Raw genomic sequence first — 17,606 nt, 5'->3', positions numbered from 1 at the left:
GAGGAGGAGTGTGACACATTCATAGCCCCACAGGTATTCTTGCTGATACATTGGCTGAAATTCTATTGCAGTGCTATGACCATGTAACTTGAAGTTAGCTACAAACACATGGAAGCAGAAGAGCTGCTCACAAAATAGTTCTGCCGGAGTGTTGCACAGTAGTTGTATTGCAAATCACAGGGTCAATTGTGCAATGTGAATGCCTGAGTTTAATGCCTACAGTGGACCCTCTACTTACGGAATTAATCCGTATTGGAACCGTGGCTGCAGGTCGAAAAGTCTGTAGGTTGAGTCTCCATTGACCTACAATGCATTGAAAACCGATTAATCCTGTAACCGGCTGTTTTTGTTCCATTTTTGTTCCATTTTTTGTTCCATTTTTGTTCCATTTTTGTTCCATTTTTGTTCCATTTTGGCTTTTTTCTGGTCTGTAGGTCGATTCTCTGGCTGCAAGTTGAACCTAAATTTTGAGGCCAGAGAAATCTGTAACTTGAAAAGTCTGTAAGTCGAGCCGTCTGTAAGTCGAGGGTCCACTGTACATGGTTCTTCAGGCATAACTTTATGTACCCAGCTTGTTATCTCCTCCGAGTTTGAGAAGGAGCCACTAATAAGCACTCTCTGAGTATGATTCTATAACAAACTGATAGTTGTTCTGTCCAGCCCACACCTAGTCAATTGGCTTATCAGACTATCATTGGGCACTTTCTTAAAATCCTTGCTGAAGTCAAGATATATTACAGTAACAGCATTCCCAACAACTAACAGGGATGTTGACCAAAACATGAGGCAAAATAGTCTGACAGGATTTGTTCTTGAAAAACCCATGTTGGCTTCTAGATATTACTCTGTGTTTTCAAGGTGCTTGCAGACCGACTGGTTTCTGATCTGCTCCAATTACTAATTTCTAATCTGCTCTGAAATTTTCCCTGTGATTGAGATCAGGCTGACTGATCTGTACTTCCCAGGTTTCTCTTTTTTGCTCTTTTTGAAGATAGGGACAATGTCATCTCATCCTCCCTGATTTCAAGAAAATAATAGATAGTGGTTCTGAGAGTTCTTCGGCTAGTTTCTTCAGTACTCTTGGAAGCAGTTCATCCAGCCCTGGAGATCTGAATTTTTCAAAGCATACTACTTTTCCTTGACTATTGGCATGTCAGTTCCGTATGTACCTCAGGTGTGGCATCAGTCCCAGAAGTGGATATTCTGAACGCACCATTCAGCCCATTCCTCTGAAACAAGAGATTGTGATCTCTGTTTATCTTCTTTCTGTATATACTTCTCCCTTCAAAAATGTTAGGGTTAGGAGTGCTGGACCACCGTTTAATTCAAAATTCATGTATAACTCTTATGCCCCCACAAACATAACTAAAAAGCATAAACAGTTGATTGACACACACAAACAAACCAGTTCTCTCTAACGGGGTTCTCTTCCATAGTGTTGACAATTTTCCATACAGTACTATATGTAATAAGCCTTAAAGGTCCTTATGACCACCTAATCTAGAAGCTGAATTAAAAATATTTTGGGGTATGTAGACCACTTTGACACCTTCAATGTTGAACTCATGGGGTTCTGGGTGGCCAGGAGTACAGTATTTATTGAATATTTATTTATTGGAATGTTTGTTAATTGAAAAAACCTTGTGTATAACCAAAATTGCTTTTTTATTTCCTATTTCTGAATCTCAACTGAATTTGTCTTGTATTTATAATCCCTCAGTCATTGAAAAAAAAATTGAGGCTATCTTTTTCAATCAGTCAGAAGGGTTGCTACCTGTGTCACCTGCTTTATCTGGAAATAAGCAATGCAGATTCAAATTCAGGATGACAAAGCAACTTCGCTTCTCTGAAATGCAATTATTCCAGTACCTCTTTGAAAATTGCCGATATGACCCTCCTGCCATGATATGTTTTAGTACTTTCTGCTATGCTTCTTATTTTGCTTGCTTGGTTGGTCCTTTTTGTGTATTAGTTTGTGTAGTCCAGTAAAACAAGGAAGTTAAATTCCAACTCACAGTAGGTATTCTATTGCAATTCCATTAATTGCTTGTTTGAATGCCATCTTTTCTCCCAAGATTTTTTGGATGTTTCTTTCGAGAATAAGGTTTCCTTTTCAAATCTTCTTCCTTCTTAAGTTCCCAGTCTTCATCTTCCTCCTCTAGCGAATCTCCTTTCAATTTTGCTATCTGGCAATATTCCCTGTACTGCTGTTCAGCTCTAGATGAAAAGAAAAAAAGAGTCAGACTCACAACAAAATGCAGCAGTTTCTCAAAGCATGTTATCTTCCATTTGGCGGAAACCCCTGACTGCAAGGGGCTCCATTTCATTTCAAAAACCAACTTAAGGCATCTCTTTTATCACTATATTTTATCTAACTGTAGCAAAATGAAAAAGTTAAACTCCCAGGAACAGAGTTATTGATGCCTGGTTCCCCACAGAGCTCTGAATAAGCTCGTTAGATGGACAAGGGAGGGGGGTGAGTGGAAATCCCACTTCTGCAGTCCTTCTCCACCCATTGTCATGGGTCATTAATGGTCATTAACAGTGGTCTTTGCGGTCCTGATCTTTCTGGGGACAGATGAAGGGCCAGCATGATAAATAGGAGACAGATTGTATCTAAGGCCTCCACCCCTGTTGAGTGAGGGTTTTTCTATTCAGACCAGGGGGAAGCAAAACCAAGGCGGAGGATCTATCAGGGATCTCCTACCAACTCTCTTCAGACTGAAGAAGCTGCTTGGATGAGCAGCGAAACGTTTCAACCTAACAAGAAATAGGTCCGGTTGCAATGACTCAGATTCCAGATAACCACACCTGGATGACTGAGAATCTTCACAGACATGTGAAAATAGTTTTTTCTGGATTTTTTCTTTTAATATTTTTAATATTTTCGGACCATAGATAAGTCAATCACTGGATACTGATCTCATGGATAAGGGGGCCCTACTAGATTTAGTTCTTCCTCGTGGGTGGAGAAATCCTAGCAAGGGGCTGTGATTCTGGATTTGACTTATGAAGAGTGGGGAAGAGCTAGAGAGGCAGGAAATGCTGTCTCACTGGAGGATGCTAAGGCACTTAACACCTTTTAGGTAATATTATGTTTGTGCAGAAGAGGTGAATCCACACAGTGATCTTATGTATTTGCATTTGTGTTTTATTCTGAGGTTTTAGAGACTGATTCATCAGCTCTTCTTAATCTATTTCTTACAATTTCCAATTTTATTATTTCAACCAGTATTATTTTAATGACTTTGTTTCACAGTGGCATTGTTTATTGAAGGCTACAATTCACTCTAAGTGTGATGTAAGCAAATATTATGGCACACAGCATCTGTTTGCAGGCTTTCCCCCTCCCCCAATACATACATTTCCAAAAATCTGACACAGTCTTTGTGTCCATAGATCTCTGCAATCCTCTTTGGTGTGTCCCCATAGAGATCAGCAGCATCCATGGGAGCATGCAAAGTGTGGAGTGTTCGTAATGCTCCTAGCCTTCCTGACTCAGCAGCAAAATGAACTGGGGTCCATCCTGCTTCAGTTCTCAAGCATAGGCGAGCACCATGTCCCACAAGCAGTTTTATGATCTTTGAATGTCCTGTTAGAAAGGCAAATGAAAGAGAGCAGTGACAAAATGAAGGAAACAAATTCCAGGGGAACATCTTGATTTACAAACAATTTCCACTGAGACAGAGCTCTGAGTCTTGCACCAAAAATCCAGTTCTGGTCTAAGCTTTGCTTTATTTGAGTTGTTCGTCCCACTTGGTGTGATGATTTGTGTTTTTATGTGTATTAGAATGGGATATGTAGTCCTAAGATTGTCCCAATAGCATCCATCTTGATTTAAAGTCTGTTCCGTAGTAGGAAAGTTTTTCATGCTGTTTCAGAGAAGCTTCGCTCTCTGATTATCTCGTTGCTAAGATGAGTAGAGAGCAGAGACTTTCGTAGTCAAAATAATTCTGCCACAAAACTTGATAACAACTCTCAAGCTCTCATGAGAAAGTTAGGCGGGACAACAAGACCCAGGAGGGGGTGTTCCTTATGAAGAATTCTGGGAAGAAGAAGGAAGTTGGTAAGAAGTTGGAAAAAGATGGAGTTGGACTGAGAAAGGTCAGACACGTGCTTTTCCCCATAATGGATTATAACTTTGCTATGGACTATTTTTCCTACCATGGACTGATGGAAGTCAACTGGATTTTATCTAGCGCCAGCCTGTGAAGACCCAAGACACGTGAGATGGACTGTGTTATGCTTTTTATTAGTGAGCATAATTCCATTTCTTTATTTTTATAGCTGGAGTGGGGAGGGGAGTGTTCCGTTTGTCTTGATATGAAAATGTACCTACTGAACTATTTTACCATCAACTGAAACCTTTTCTAAAGCAATTCTTTTCAATAAAGCAGTAATGATTTGATCTGCATGCATTGGTTCTTGTACAGACTAGCTGAATGTCTAATTGGCTATGTGTGTTTGCTACCAAAGATTTAGAGCCAGATTATTCTGAGTATAACTCATGGATTTGTCTGTGTGTGTTGCTTTCTTAATAAAGGAGATTGGCTTTTGAGGAAGAAGTTTAGATAGGACCTTGCTGAGACCTAAGGGCTCTGCTCAGCAGTCAGAGGTTTGTCTGGATTTCGGATTCATCCCAGTCTCCGGCACCCCCGTAAATCTCTTTGGAGATAAGGGCCCGGATAAATACACAGGGCCCGGATAAATACAGAGAAAAGATGTGCAAGGAGAGGAGAAACAGATGTGTTTCTGGAATTCTCTGTCTTTCTCCATAATCCAGCGCATGTTAGCAATTTGGTCTCTAGTTCCTCTGCCCCTTCGGAATCCAGCTTGTACTTCTGGGAGTTCTCGGTCCATGTACTGCTGAAGCCTGCCTTCGAGGATTTTGAATATAACCTTGTAGACGTGCCTTTATTTGAAGAAGAAGCAGGAGAATGGCCTGGGAGACCAAAATAGTACCCTAGCTCAGTGGTTCCCAATCTTGGATAACCCAGATGTTCTTGGACGGCAGTCCCCAGAAGTCTTTACCACTAGCTGTCCTGGTTAGGGTTTCTGGAAGTTGTAGTCCAAGAACACCTGGGTGACCCAAGGTTGGGAAACAGTGTCCTAGCTGAAGGATGGTTGTTTATCTATTTGTTACATTCCTATCTCACTTTCCCCTCCAGTGAGCTGAAGGAGGCCTGTGTGCTTCTCCTCCTTTCTAGCCTATGCTCACCACAATCCTGTGAAGTAGTTTGGGTTTAAAATGCATGACTGGCTCCAAGTCACCCACTGAGTTTCATGACCAAACGGAGGTGTCAGGGCTCCAAAACTCTCATCCATCTCTCCAACCATTACATCACACTGGCTCTTATTTCACTCTTCCTTCCTTTCCTGAGACATATTAAGAGCAGATCTATCCACCCCTTTCAATCTTTTTTGAATCTACAGTCACTCCGGATCCAGGCTGGATCTGGCCAGATCACATCAAACAACAGGACTGACTGTGGATTCAGGAAGGATTAAAATCCCGGACATGTAGATCTGAGCCAAATGTTTCTCTGTGAAACAATAAACAGCTTTCCTAGACGATGAATGACAATATATACCTTTTGAATACCTAAAAGTCCCAACCTTCTCTTTCAGCCACATTATTAATTCCATTTATTAATTCCATTCTCCCTTCCCTTCAGGCTGTCCGTCTTGGTCCACCTCAATCAGCTGCATTCTTCCACCCCATCTATGGTTTGCTAGACAGAAAGTTTTCAATGCTTTGAAGAGGGACGATGGTCCAATTTTCATCTTCACTGTGGCATGATGGATACAGATATTTAAAACTCTCAGCCCCATGTATTCAACACAGTGTCACTTTAGCTACATGATCTGAGGATGTCAATGAGGAGGATCTTACTACTTCTAAAACTAAATAGGTTATAAAATAATTATTGGAGTTTTAGTCAGATAAAGCTCCTGCGTGAAGCTAGTTTCTCAGAAGACTTTTCCAAACAAAGCATAGATATGTTAGTTAAGTCATGCATTATATATACAAGTATTGAGCAAAATAAGTTCTGATCAATAAACCAAGCAGGGGTGGGGAATTCTATTTCTTTAGGGTTCCACTAGATCTTATCCCTTTTAAATTGGAATTATAGCATGTATGAATCACTGCAGTGGGAAGATCAAATATAATTGGATGAAACATTTATATTACTCTGCTTATATTCTGCTTATTTTTGCTAGTGCAAAAAGGAAAAGCTCTTTATGCTATTAATCACTGCAAGGTAGCAAAATGAGGAACTGTTATGTTTGTTTTACATGCTGCATTGGAATCTGTCCCCATGCTCATGTTTCGTCTGGCCTCATGTATGGCTACACACACACACACACACACACCCTAAGAGGTTTATCAGGTAGCAATCTGTCCCTTCGCCTGAAAAAGATTCTTGAGCCTTGATATCAGGGTGGAGCCCAAAGGTGAGATTCTGCTCTTTGCTCTGTATAATTTCAGATGCCAAACAGGGATAAAAATCATAGCCCTCTGATATTTTCTTTCATTCAGATAAGGCAGACTTTTCCAGAGCTTGCTTGCTTATATCTGCAGAAGTGGGAAGCATGTAACAGGAGTTAGATGAAATCATTTGAACACATAAAAGTAATGACATTAGATTTTCATCCATGGCACATTAAGGGGGCAAAGTGGATCCTGCTTTCCTTCTCTGTTTCCTATCTACCCGTCTGTCCCCTTTCCATTCCACTTCTATCCCTTCCCTATCACTTTTTGTTTGCTCTTTACCTTTTGCTGCAGCCCAGTGGAGGGGTGTCCTATTGCTCCAATCCATATCTCTGCTATTTGGATCACACAGCCCCTTCTTTAGGATTTTATCCACCAAGTCAAAATTCTCTGAAGCTACAGCTTCATGAAGCTCTGTCATTCTTCATTTTACTAAATAAAAGGGACAAAAAGCATTCAGAGTACTTTCAAGAACAAGAGAGACCTTACAAGAATGGAGGGCGAGAGGAAGGGAGGGAGGATTCTGCAGTCACTGCCTGCAACTAATGAACTATCGCGGGATGGAAGAGAACATCACTCCAGCTTGTATTGCTTTGCAAATAAGGCAGTTGCCTAATGTTAGTGAAGCCCTCAATCTGTTGCTGTGCCCTCTCTATGGAAACTGGCTCCTCCCTTGCTAAAGCTACCAAGGTTACCAAGGACAACCTCTTCAGAGAAATGAACTTTTGTCCCTATGGCCTATAAATCATGAAAACAAGAACAATCCCCCCAAACACAGGACTTTGGGGAGACTAGGAGTTTTACATGGTTTGAGGGAATTGCAGGTTTCTTTTTCTTTTTTTTAAACCTTTCCATTAAGGAAGAATTCTGTCCCATGCAGACGGGAATAGTAAGTGGCAATTCTTCTGTGTGGAAGAAGCACAGCCTCCTTGGCAAGGATGACATGGTGCACAAATATTTTTGAACCCAAGAAGCAGAACCCACACATCAGAACTTGTGATGTCAGAAACAAGACTTTTTTTTTGGGGGGGGGCAGGTTTCACTGTTCAAATGGCAGCCAGCCTCCATTAAATGCAGTTGCTTAGAAGCTGCATAAGAAGAAGAAGAAAAGATACAAGGATGTTCAATTCAACTAATTCATGGGCTCAAAAAGTGCATACTTTAGCCCATAAATCAACTTCATGTACCCACAGAAACTGAACGTCAGCTCCTGATGTTGCTCCAAGGAGCTGTCTCATAGAAGAGTCACAACTGTCACCTGCATCATGCAGGTAACGTTTGTTATATTATCATCAATCTAATAATGTTGGAATACTTTTGTGCAATTTGAAATTCAACTGTGGAATCATCTTTCAATTTTTATTTTGATACAATTTTATGTAATGTGTATGTACAATGTATATAATTTTATACAATTGCCTAAGCTTTTTTTGAGCAACAATATTCTGGCCTTCATGGGTTTAAAGGTACATCAGGGCAGCTTCCTAATCAGAGCCACTGTGGTGTAGTGGATAGAGTTGCAAGATATATTTTCAAACTATCCCTGCCTTTTGACAGGGAACAAATGGGAAAGCTGCATTCATTTTTTAAAGGAAATGTAACTGGGTCTGAGCATATGGTCCAATATAAAGATCCACGGATGTGAAATGATGGTGTGGCACCAAACAAGCAGGACATGTTTGGGAAACTAACACTGGGGCTATAGAAGAAGGCGGGGGCAGGGAGCAGGAAGTGGGATACATCAGGTCAGGTTTCTATTTATTGGTGAACCAAAATTAGGCAATGGAGCTCAAAAGGCTATACCCTCTAGAAACAATGCAAACATTTTCCTTGAAAATTTTAAATTTAATCAAAGCCACTGACATATTGTGGGACTGAGTCAAGAAGAGGGTTCTGTCATGTGCATTGCCAGCAGCAGATATGAATCCACACCAAATTAAATGAGATGCAGGAATGTGGCTATGAAGGCATGTGGAAGAAGCAAGGCAGTACAATTCCAAAGGAGTGGGACTGAGCAGGGAAACATCAGGACAACCTGGTGCGAGGTGTGAAAGCAGCAGATGTTTTTGTGGTCACACGAGGTGGAATACAAACAATAATTCTACTTGCAGGCTATCGAGGAATGGGTGGCACAAGAAGATTCCTTCATCTGGAATCACCCATAGGGGCAGGTGAGTAGACACAAACAACAAGGAGGAGGAGGAAAGGTAGTTCGAGGGCCTGGTAAAGATGTGTGGGTCTTTTGGGATGTGTGGGTCTCCACTGTCATTCTAGTGGCAAACCCTGAGGCGAACTCTAGTGGTTAAGGGCCTCTGAATGGTCTTTGCAACAGATGTAAGGGAGCTGTAGCAGCTGTAGGAAAGGAAGTGCAGGCTGCTGATTGCACAACAGATCCCATCCATTACCTCAGAGTGACATCACAATGCCTCTAAAAGCCCTTGGATTCTTCCACTGAACTTACATCTACAGGTAATCTGTAAGAATGATCAGCACATAGGAATAGGGAGTTTCTATTAGCTTGCTTAGATTTAAACGTAGCTACATCTATTACTTCAATGTAGCAACTTAATACACTTAAGATCAATAGCCAAAAACAGCTGCAAGTATGACACAAGATAAAAGAGACAAGATTGGGGTCCGAACAAATTGTAGTTCAGCAAAATCAAAAACCTGTGATCAAAAGGCCAAAAAGAAACTTTCTGCTACTCTGCTGTAAGTAGAGAATCATTTCTTCTGGGCAGGAATGTATCGTTAGACATTGTAGTGGTTGCTCTTGCTCAGCCAGAGATGGGAACATTGTCCTAGCCAGATGAAATTGTCACCACATGGGGGGGGCACGTGGCTGAACCTGTGGGCTGCATTAACCAATCAGGTTAATTAATGATCAAAACATCTGCTATCCCAGGAATGTGCTCTGAGTAGCTGTCGGTGTATATGTGTATAGCAATAAACCATCCTTCAATTTCTTTTTGCAGAGGCCTTTTAGGCACAACAGATGAGCTCAGTAACATCAAATGGGATTCTGTGCCTCTGGATGTACAAGAATGGTTGATTGTTACCTTTGCAAGGAAGAGAGAAGGATACAGTTACAAACCCGAGGAAGGAAAGGGCATCCGAACGATTGCATATGCTGTCCAGGCAGGTGTTTTCGTAGAAAGGTAAGCATAGGCTTGGTAACACTTGGCAGGGCTGTTTGTAGAATATCATCTAAATTACGCAGCAGGTGGCTGGTAAATTAAAAGTCCATGGAACCAACATCTCTTAATCAATCTGTATGTCTGACGTACATTTTGGTCATTTTCCAGCGTGCAGGGGTCTAGATCCTCCTGGATTCCACAAGGGGGCAGCATTAGCAGGCCTCACTGGGACAAAACTGTGGATTAACTAACCAGATTCAGATTATGAAAAAGCTGCAGGTATTTGGCGCACTGCTTCTGAACTTTAATAGCGGTGTAGAAAATGGTACTAATGGCATGTGTCAGATTTAGAGTCCCTGAAAGAATGCAGGATGAGCAAGCTGTGTCTGTTGAAAAATTCTTCTGCACACACTTCTACCCTAACCAGAGTGCTGCAAGAGCTTTTGCCTAGATGTCTCCATTAGATTGTGTAAAATAGAGCTTAACATTAAGAAAACGCACAGTGAGTGGCTGTGGTTGATGTTTCCTTGAAAGGTCAACAAGAAATGTGTAGAGTTCCTCTTGGGTGGTTCAGGGAAGGATGTTTGCAAGGGCAATGGGAATAGCAGCAGAAAAGGGAGAGAGCATAATGGAGAGTATAATGGAGTATAATGGAAAGTATAATGGAGAGAGTATAATGGAGAGTATAATGGAGAGAGTATAATGGAGGGTCATGAAGAGTCGGACACTGTCACGACCAGCGTTATGTTGATGCTTGCTCGCTTCTCAGGGTCCAAGAAGACTTTTGTGTAAAACAGCTGGTCGCTGTCGCTATCCGTACCCTCCCAATCAGAAACTAGTTTGCTGAGAGACATGACTAAACAACAACAAACAAAAACATAACAGAGAGTTAGGCAGGAACTCCCGTGTCCTCAGATTTTTATTTATTTTATTTATCTTAAGCATTCTACCTCCTGCCCTTTTCAGCTGAAAAGAAACTGGTGGATACCTTCATGCAAATGCAAGTATTTATTATTTATTTATTTATTTATTGTATTTATACCACTCTAGGCGGCTTACAACAAATGATAACAAGTTCTAAAAAATTTATAACAATTAATTAATTAGATGATTCTATAAGATGGGAAAAATAAAAATAAATCAAATAAAGAGAAAGAGAAAAGGAAAGAGGACAGGAATTAACTGGAAGGGAAGGCCTGCCTAAACATCCATGTTTTTAGTTGGTTCTTAAAAGCACCCAGCAAGGGTGCAGCGCGAATCTCCAGAGGTAGGTTATTCCAGAGACGAGGAGCCACTGCTGAGAAGGCCCGGTTTCTAGTTCTTTCTTTCCGGGCCTCCCTTGGCGTCAGGCTCCTCAGCCTCACCTCTTGGCTCGCACGGGTGACACGGGTAGAACTAGTTGGGAGTAAGTGTTCCGCCCAGTATCGAGGTAGGTAAATAGGGACCACCTCGGTGGGAAGGTAACAGTGTTCCGTGTCTAAGTCGCACTGGCCATGTGAGCACGGAAGATTTCTTCGGACAAAATGCTGGCTCTATGCCTTGGAAACGGGGATGAGCATCACCCCCTAGAACACGACTGGACAAAAACTGTCAAGGGGAAGCTTTACCTTTACCTTCAAGAAGGTAGGAAGATTTTCCATGGAAAGGCAGGAGCTAAAGGTAAAAAAGAGAGATGTACTGGCCATAGGCTGAGGTGAAAGAAGGGAGGGTTTCTCTGATGGATGGTAAGGGTTTATCTGAAATATCATTCAATCCAGCAAGGACGGAGAGCTATAGGAGCAAAAGAAAGGTTGCCCCAAGTTGAACTAGCAAGTACTAGCAAGAGCTACCAAGTGTAAGAGACTCCATTCTTTTTTATCTTACCCCTCCCCTGCTCTATTGGGCACCACTCTAGCATTAAGTTTTGTTTCATGGAGTTGGAAGGGGAGAAAAAGAGACACCCTGGACATGCATTTTGAACCAAACTGGGCCTACTCCATAGGTAATGCCATACCGTGTCTTTCAAAAGATCTTTTTATGGCCCAGCAAACAAAGGCCTTCAACATACGTTAATCATCCCAGTTTTTAGAGTCAAGACTGGGATTGGTGCTGTCAGGTCTCCGGACACCAGCAGAAGTCTCAGGGATTTGTTATGTTTCTCCAGTTACATCAGTTCTCTGCTCCCTGCTGGGTTCAAAGGAAGATCACAAGCAATTAGTGAAATGAGCATTCTGTTTAGTAACTAAGAGTCATGTATTGTCCTTTGTCTTTACCCTGGGAACTTGGAGGATGAGCTGGAAACAGAGCGTGGGGGTGGGAAGTCCATTGCTTGCTTAGGCAGCCTGGAAACTTGTTTTTAAAATTATGCTAAAGTTATTTTTAAGGTTTTTCCTTTCTTATTTTGGAATCTGTATACACATTTTTGTAAGCCTGGAACTTTTCTTTTTCATTGGCAACAACCTGCTTTGTCCTTTTAGTTTTCTTTATAGGCATTATTTTAATAAACTTTTGGAAACTTGCAAGTATAGTGTGCAAGCAAACACAGAGACACTCTATTTCCAGTGCAGTACTATCCTCTTGATTGCTTTACTGAACTGTAACTCCTAATTTTGTGAAGGGTCTCAGTAAATTGAATACAAATACTGAGGTGGTGGTGGCAAACAGAACATGGAAAACTGCCCAGGACTTCGCAGCGATTTGGTCCTGGGGCAGAAAACTGTCACCCTGAGACTGGATGCGAAACAGAGGACTGTCACAGAATACAGCAACCGATGGTTATAAATTATTCAAAGTGAGCAGAAAGAATAGAGAGGGAGGTGGAGTTGCAATACATGTCAAAACTACAGATTCCTGCATAGAAATACAGGAGGATCGATATAGCTGGGACAAAAAACAAAAGGAACATGGTCGTTGGAGCTTTCTACCGACCAACCGATCAAGGAGAGATGCAGATGAAAGTTTTAAGAAACAAATTGCAAGCATTTCAAAGATACACAATGTAGTTGTGATGGGAGATTTTAATTATCCTGATAACTCTTGGGAAGCAAATTCTGCCACATATGGCCCTTCCAATAAATTCCTGGATTATGTGGCTGATAATACTCTCCTACAAAAAGTGGAGAAAAAAACTGGAGGACAAGCTATCCTTCACCAGAGTCTAACCAATAAGAGACAATTTGGTGGAGGAAGTGGCAGTAATGGGAAATTCTGAGTGAGAGTGACCATGTTCTACTAGAACTCTAGATTGCAAAGAAAAACAAAGCTGAGTGTAGCCACATATATTTCCTGGATTTTTTAAAAGCCAATTTTAATGAGCTTAGAACAAGGTTAAGTAAGGTACCACAGCAGGAGATCCTAACAAGAAAAGGAGCCCAAGAAGGGTGGGAGCTTCTTTAAACAGAAATTCTAAAGGGACAACTACAAACAATTCCAACAAGAAAAAGGGGGGAGGCAGCAAAAAAGACCCGTGTGTCTTCGCAAACTGCTCTGAGAGGACCTGAAAACAACAAAAAAGGACACATATAGGAAGTAGAAAGAAGGCCAGGCTACAAAGGAAGAGTACAGACAAGTAGCAAGGAACTGCAAGGATGGTATTAGAAGTGCAACAGCTCAGAATGAGCTAAGATTGCTAGAGATACTAAAAGCAATAAAAAAAGCATGTACGTGCATGAAGAAAAGAAGCAGTGGTCCAGCTACTCAAAAGAGATGGGAAAATGATAACAGAAGACAAAGAAAAGGCAGAAGTGTTGAATTCCTATCTTAGCTCAGCCTTTTCTGAAAAGACAGACTATGAGGTTCCAGACAATTGTGAAGTGCAGGTGGAGGGGACAAGATTGCAGCTGGAGACTGATGAACAAATAGTCAAGGAATACCTTATTACCTTGAATTAATTCAAATCTTCAGGTCTGGATGAACTGCATCTATGAGTATTGAAGGAACTGGCTGAAGAACTCTCAGAACTGCTATCCATTATTTTCTTGAAACCTTGGGAAATGGGTGACGTACCAACAACTAGGGAAGGGCTAATAATGGGTCCTTCTCTAACTGGGAGGAGGTAACAAGTGGGGATCCACGCTCAGTCCTGGACTCAGTGTTCTTCAAACATTTTTTATTAATGACTTGGATAAAATAGTTCAGAGAATGTTTATCAAATCTGTAAACATAAAATTGAGTGGATCAGCTAATACCTTGGAGGACAGGAACAAACTTCAAAAAGATCTTAATGGGTTTAAGCACTAGGCTGAAAACAGCAGAATGAAATGTAACCAGGATACGTCCAAAGTTCTACACGTCGGGGGAAAATCTAAATGCACAGTTACAAGATGGGGGTACCTCGCTGCAAGTAAGAAGGCTCTTGTAGTCATTGTAGATCACAAGCTGAATATGAGCCAATAGTGCAATGTGGCTACAAAGAAGGCAAAGGCAATTTTAGGCTACATTAACAGAAGTCTTGTGACTCCCCACTGGTTAACTTTTCCCAGTTTGAGAAGGAGCCATTAATCATCACCCTCTGAATATGATTCTGTAGCCAACTGTGTATCCACCTAACATTTGTTCTATCCAGCCCACAGCTTGCTAATCAGAATATTACAGGGCACTTTGTCAAAAGCTTTGCTGAAGTCAAGATATAGTACTTCCACAGCATTCCCACCATCTACAAGGGAGGTAACTTTTATCTCATAAAAAATGAGATAAGAGTAGTCTGGTAGCATCTGTTTTTGAAAAATCCAATTATTAGTGCATTATTTTCAAGGTGCTTGCAGAGTGATCACTTTATAATCTGCTCCAGAATTTTCCCTTCAAAAAGTATAAATAGGAGGAACCTGGGAACTTGTCTGTAGTTCCCAGGTTCCTCCTATTTCTCCTTTTTGAAGATAGAAACAACATTAGACATCCTCCAATCATCCAGTGCTTCACCCCTCCTCAATAATTTCAAGAAAATAAGATAGTGGTTCTGAGATGCAGTTCATCCAGCCCTGGTGATTTGAACTCATTGCAAGAAATTAGTTATTCCTTGACTACTTGCTTGTCAGTCTGAAGCTGCAATCTTGTCTCCTCCCTTTGTACTTCATATTTGCCTGGAGGGCTATAAACTGTCTTTTTAAGAAACATGCAGAGATTATAACTTCCATTGCATAAATAAATGATAATGGTCTTTTTCCAATATTAGAGTGAGAAAGATGTCGTAGGCTAATTGTAATAAAAGGTGGGAGGAGCAAAATACTATGTATGGCATGCAAGTGGTCCATTGGAGACTCCTGGATCCTTTCTATCCCCTCCCCCTAAAATGCTTTAAATTTTTTCTTAGACAAAAAAAGCAGCTGGCACCCCCAAGACACCATTAAAAAGCTGTCTTGCTCTTTGAAGTTCTCTCAGCCCTCGATTTGCCTATTTTTACAAAGTGGAAGTAACTAAGGATTTGTAGGACATTTTTTGCCATTTTTTGAAAAGGCACCCCCTCTCAGCTCTCTGTGGGAAGAGGATGAAAATGGCCCCAGCTCCACAGAAGCATCACAATCCTTTGTTAGGAGCTCTTTGTGACAATTGCCAAGCCTGTCTAACGTTATATTTGCAAGTGTTATTATCAACTGTTACATTATTATTAATTATATATCTTTGTTTTTTGTTTGAACTCTATTCGTGAATGAAAGACTGAGAAGATTGATTTATGAAAAATACACAAATGTTTCATTTCTTTTCCCAGGAAATTCCGTACAACTACAAGTCCAATTGGCTTGGCTTATCCATCAGAAGTAATAGAATCTTTAAAGGTGAAGTATTTGGGTTTATATATAAAAACATAAGAGAATTTGATGGTATCTCAGAAAGACCACTTCAAAGAGCTGGTAAAATAAAATCTAACTAATCTGTATATGAATGCTGCATTGAAAATAAAACCATCTTATTTTATTTTCTATCCCAGCTAGAACAAAAATGTATTGCATTTTCATTGTTCCATTGAACATTGTTTCAGATTAACTGATGGACAGCATATGCATATCTTCAAAGTGTATGAAAACATTATGTTGGCGATGAAGAAATTTATTTAAGTTCTTTATTTATTTATTTATTTATCTACCAAAGCTCTGAGATGTCTGCTGAGCCCTTCTTTCAGCATCCATTCAGCTGGATGCAAATTCAGATTTCTGTAGCCCATTTTAATTTCTCCACAATGCTCCTGGACCCTAAAATGTGGCATTCTGAGAAAGCAGCAGACTTGACTATGTTAATGACTCTTGGATGATAGTGCCATTTTGTTCCCTGGGAACTATCTCTCAGGATATCAATCTCAGATTAGCATTAAAAATTCAGACTGGCTCGGTGAGAGAATTTCTAGATTATCTGAAAGCAAATCCCAAATGAGTGACACAAAAAGTGACACTTTTAAAGGATTATGTTTGCTGGTAATTTAAAAAGATTAATAGATTATGCCACTTGTTTTCAAATTCATAAAGATTGATTGCCATAACTTGTGATTTACATTAGAAAAAAACAGGATCTGCTGGCACCTAAAAGAGTGACATTTTTGTTTGGCATAAACTTTCATGGGCAACAGCCTACTTTAGAGCCTCGTGGCGCAGTGGTTAAATCGCTGTACTGCAGCCAAAACTGTGCTCACGACCTGGGGTTCAAATCCCAGGTAGCCGGCTCAAGGTTGACTCAGCCTTCTATCCTTCCGAGGTCGGTAAAATGAGTACCCAGCTCGCTGGGGGAGGGGGGCAATGTGTAACCTGCATAATTACCTTGTAAACCGTCCAGAGAGTGCTTGAAGCGCTATGGGGCGGTATATAAGCAGCACACTTTGCTTTTGCTTTGCTTTATTACATGCCAGTAGATATACAGTAGAGTACCAGTGGCAACTTTCTTCATATTAGTCTAAGAAAGGTGGTTGGATTAAAAACCAGTTAATTGTACATACATGTAATAGATTGCTACATTTATGATTACAAATTTGTTATTTTATACAAAATCTAGGTTTAGGGAACAAACCTATTTGCATTTCATTTTCTCAGTATTGTCTAGAAACTCAGTTTAAGAAGTAGATTGGCTAATTTCTGTGTCTTTTTCATTACCAAACAGGATGTCGATAAATGGGGTTTCAACACATTTACTTTAAATGAAGCTAGCCAAGGGCACAGCTTGAAATTTATGATGTGTGAGCTGTTCAGTAAATATGATCTTCTGACTCTGTTCAAGGTCAGGAAAAACACAGTTACCTTTCTCTCTCTCTCTCTCTCTCTCTCTCTCTCTCTCTCTCTCTCTCTCTGTGTGTGTGTGTGTGTGTGTGTGTGTGTGTGTGTGTGTGTGTGTGTGTGTGTGTGGTGGTGTTGTTGTTGTTGTTGTTGTTGTTGTTGTTGTTGTTTATTTCTAAAGCATGGCAAGTCTGAATTATCTTGACTAGACTAAAATGGTTACAACCATAATTACGATTATATTAACAGGCACATCAGGTTTGAAGGGCAACATACAAAGGCTCTAGCCTCTGCAAAAGAAAAAAAATGGGAAGAACAGAATAAAAACCACCTGTTATAAGAAGGAAACAAAGAACATAGGAATACCAAGACACACATCCAAACACTTTCTCATTCACACACACACGAATCCTTCTGGTACATGTAATGTATACTCACTCACATATGCACAGGAACATCACTAAATACCCATGGGGGAGGGGAGAATCTCCTTTAATCACTAATACCTGAACCAGTCTTGAACAGAGTCAGTGATGTATGGCATGCTTGGTCTTCCTAATGGTTAATGCAGACATGTTTATATTTAATTTTTCCTCTCACAGATTCCAATTCCCTGTCTGATTTCATTTGCAAGTGCTTTAGAAGTTGGCTACAACAAATACCAAAATCCGTATCACAATGCAATCCATGCCTCAGATGTTACCCAAACTGTGCACAGCATTTTGCTTCATACTGGGATTATGGTAAGACATGCCCTAAGAAATAGATACAAAAGCATTTTAGGATGCAGGTATCGTCTTTAAT

General features: G+C 40.6%; 2 protein-coding genes across 2 annotated transcripts in view; one reads left to right on the top strand and one right to left on the bottom strand.

The window, feature by feature from the left end:
• Positions 1-399: 399 nt before the first annotated feature.
• ANKRD66 (ankyrin repeat domain 66) lies at positions 400-7,433 on the bottom strand. The gene is made up of 3 exons (XM_073004527.2): positions 6,776-7,433; positions 3,364-3,592; positions 400-2,217 (listed from the first exon to the last, which is right to left on the bottom strand). Exons 1-3 carry the CDS (start codon positions 6,912-6,914, stop codon positions 2,040-2,042), a joined length of 546 nt encoding a protein of 181 aa, XP_072860628.2. The 5' UTR covers positions 6,915-7,433; the 3' UTR covers positions 400-2,039.
• Positions 7,434-8,459: 1,026 nt separating this feature from the next.
• The window catches only part of LOC110083215 (uncharacterized), a 48,058-nt gene continuing 38,911 nt past the window's right edge, over positions 8,460-17,606 (top strand). Inside the window, exons 1-5 of the mRNA XM_078378087.1 lie at positions 8,460-8,664; positions 9,469-9,651; positions 15,314-15,380; positions 16,690-16,806; positions 17,405-17,545. Of these exons, the coding sequence (XP_078234213.1) occupies positions 16,759-16,806; positions 17,405-17,545 (189 nt within the window). The 5' untranslated portion in view covers positions 8,460-8,664; positions 9,469-9,651; positions 15,314-15,380; positions 16,690-16,758. The remainder of the gene's footprint in view (positions 8,665-9,468; positions 9,652-15,313; positions 15,381-16,689; positions 16,807-17,404; positions 17,546-17,606) is intronic.

This window comes from Pogona vitticeps, chromosome 1, assembly GCF_051106095.1.
Source record: "Pogona vitticeps strain Pit_001003342236 chromosome 1, PviZW2.1, whole genome shotgun sequence".
Lineage (NCBI taxonomy): Eukaryota > Metazoa > Chordata > Lepidosauria > Squamata > Agamidae > Pogona > Pogona vitticeps.
The sequence above is the reverse complement of the archived record's forward strand: the minus strand, read 5'-3'. Positions and strand labels throughout refer to the sequence as shown.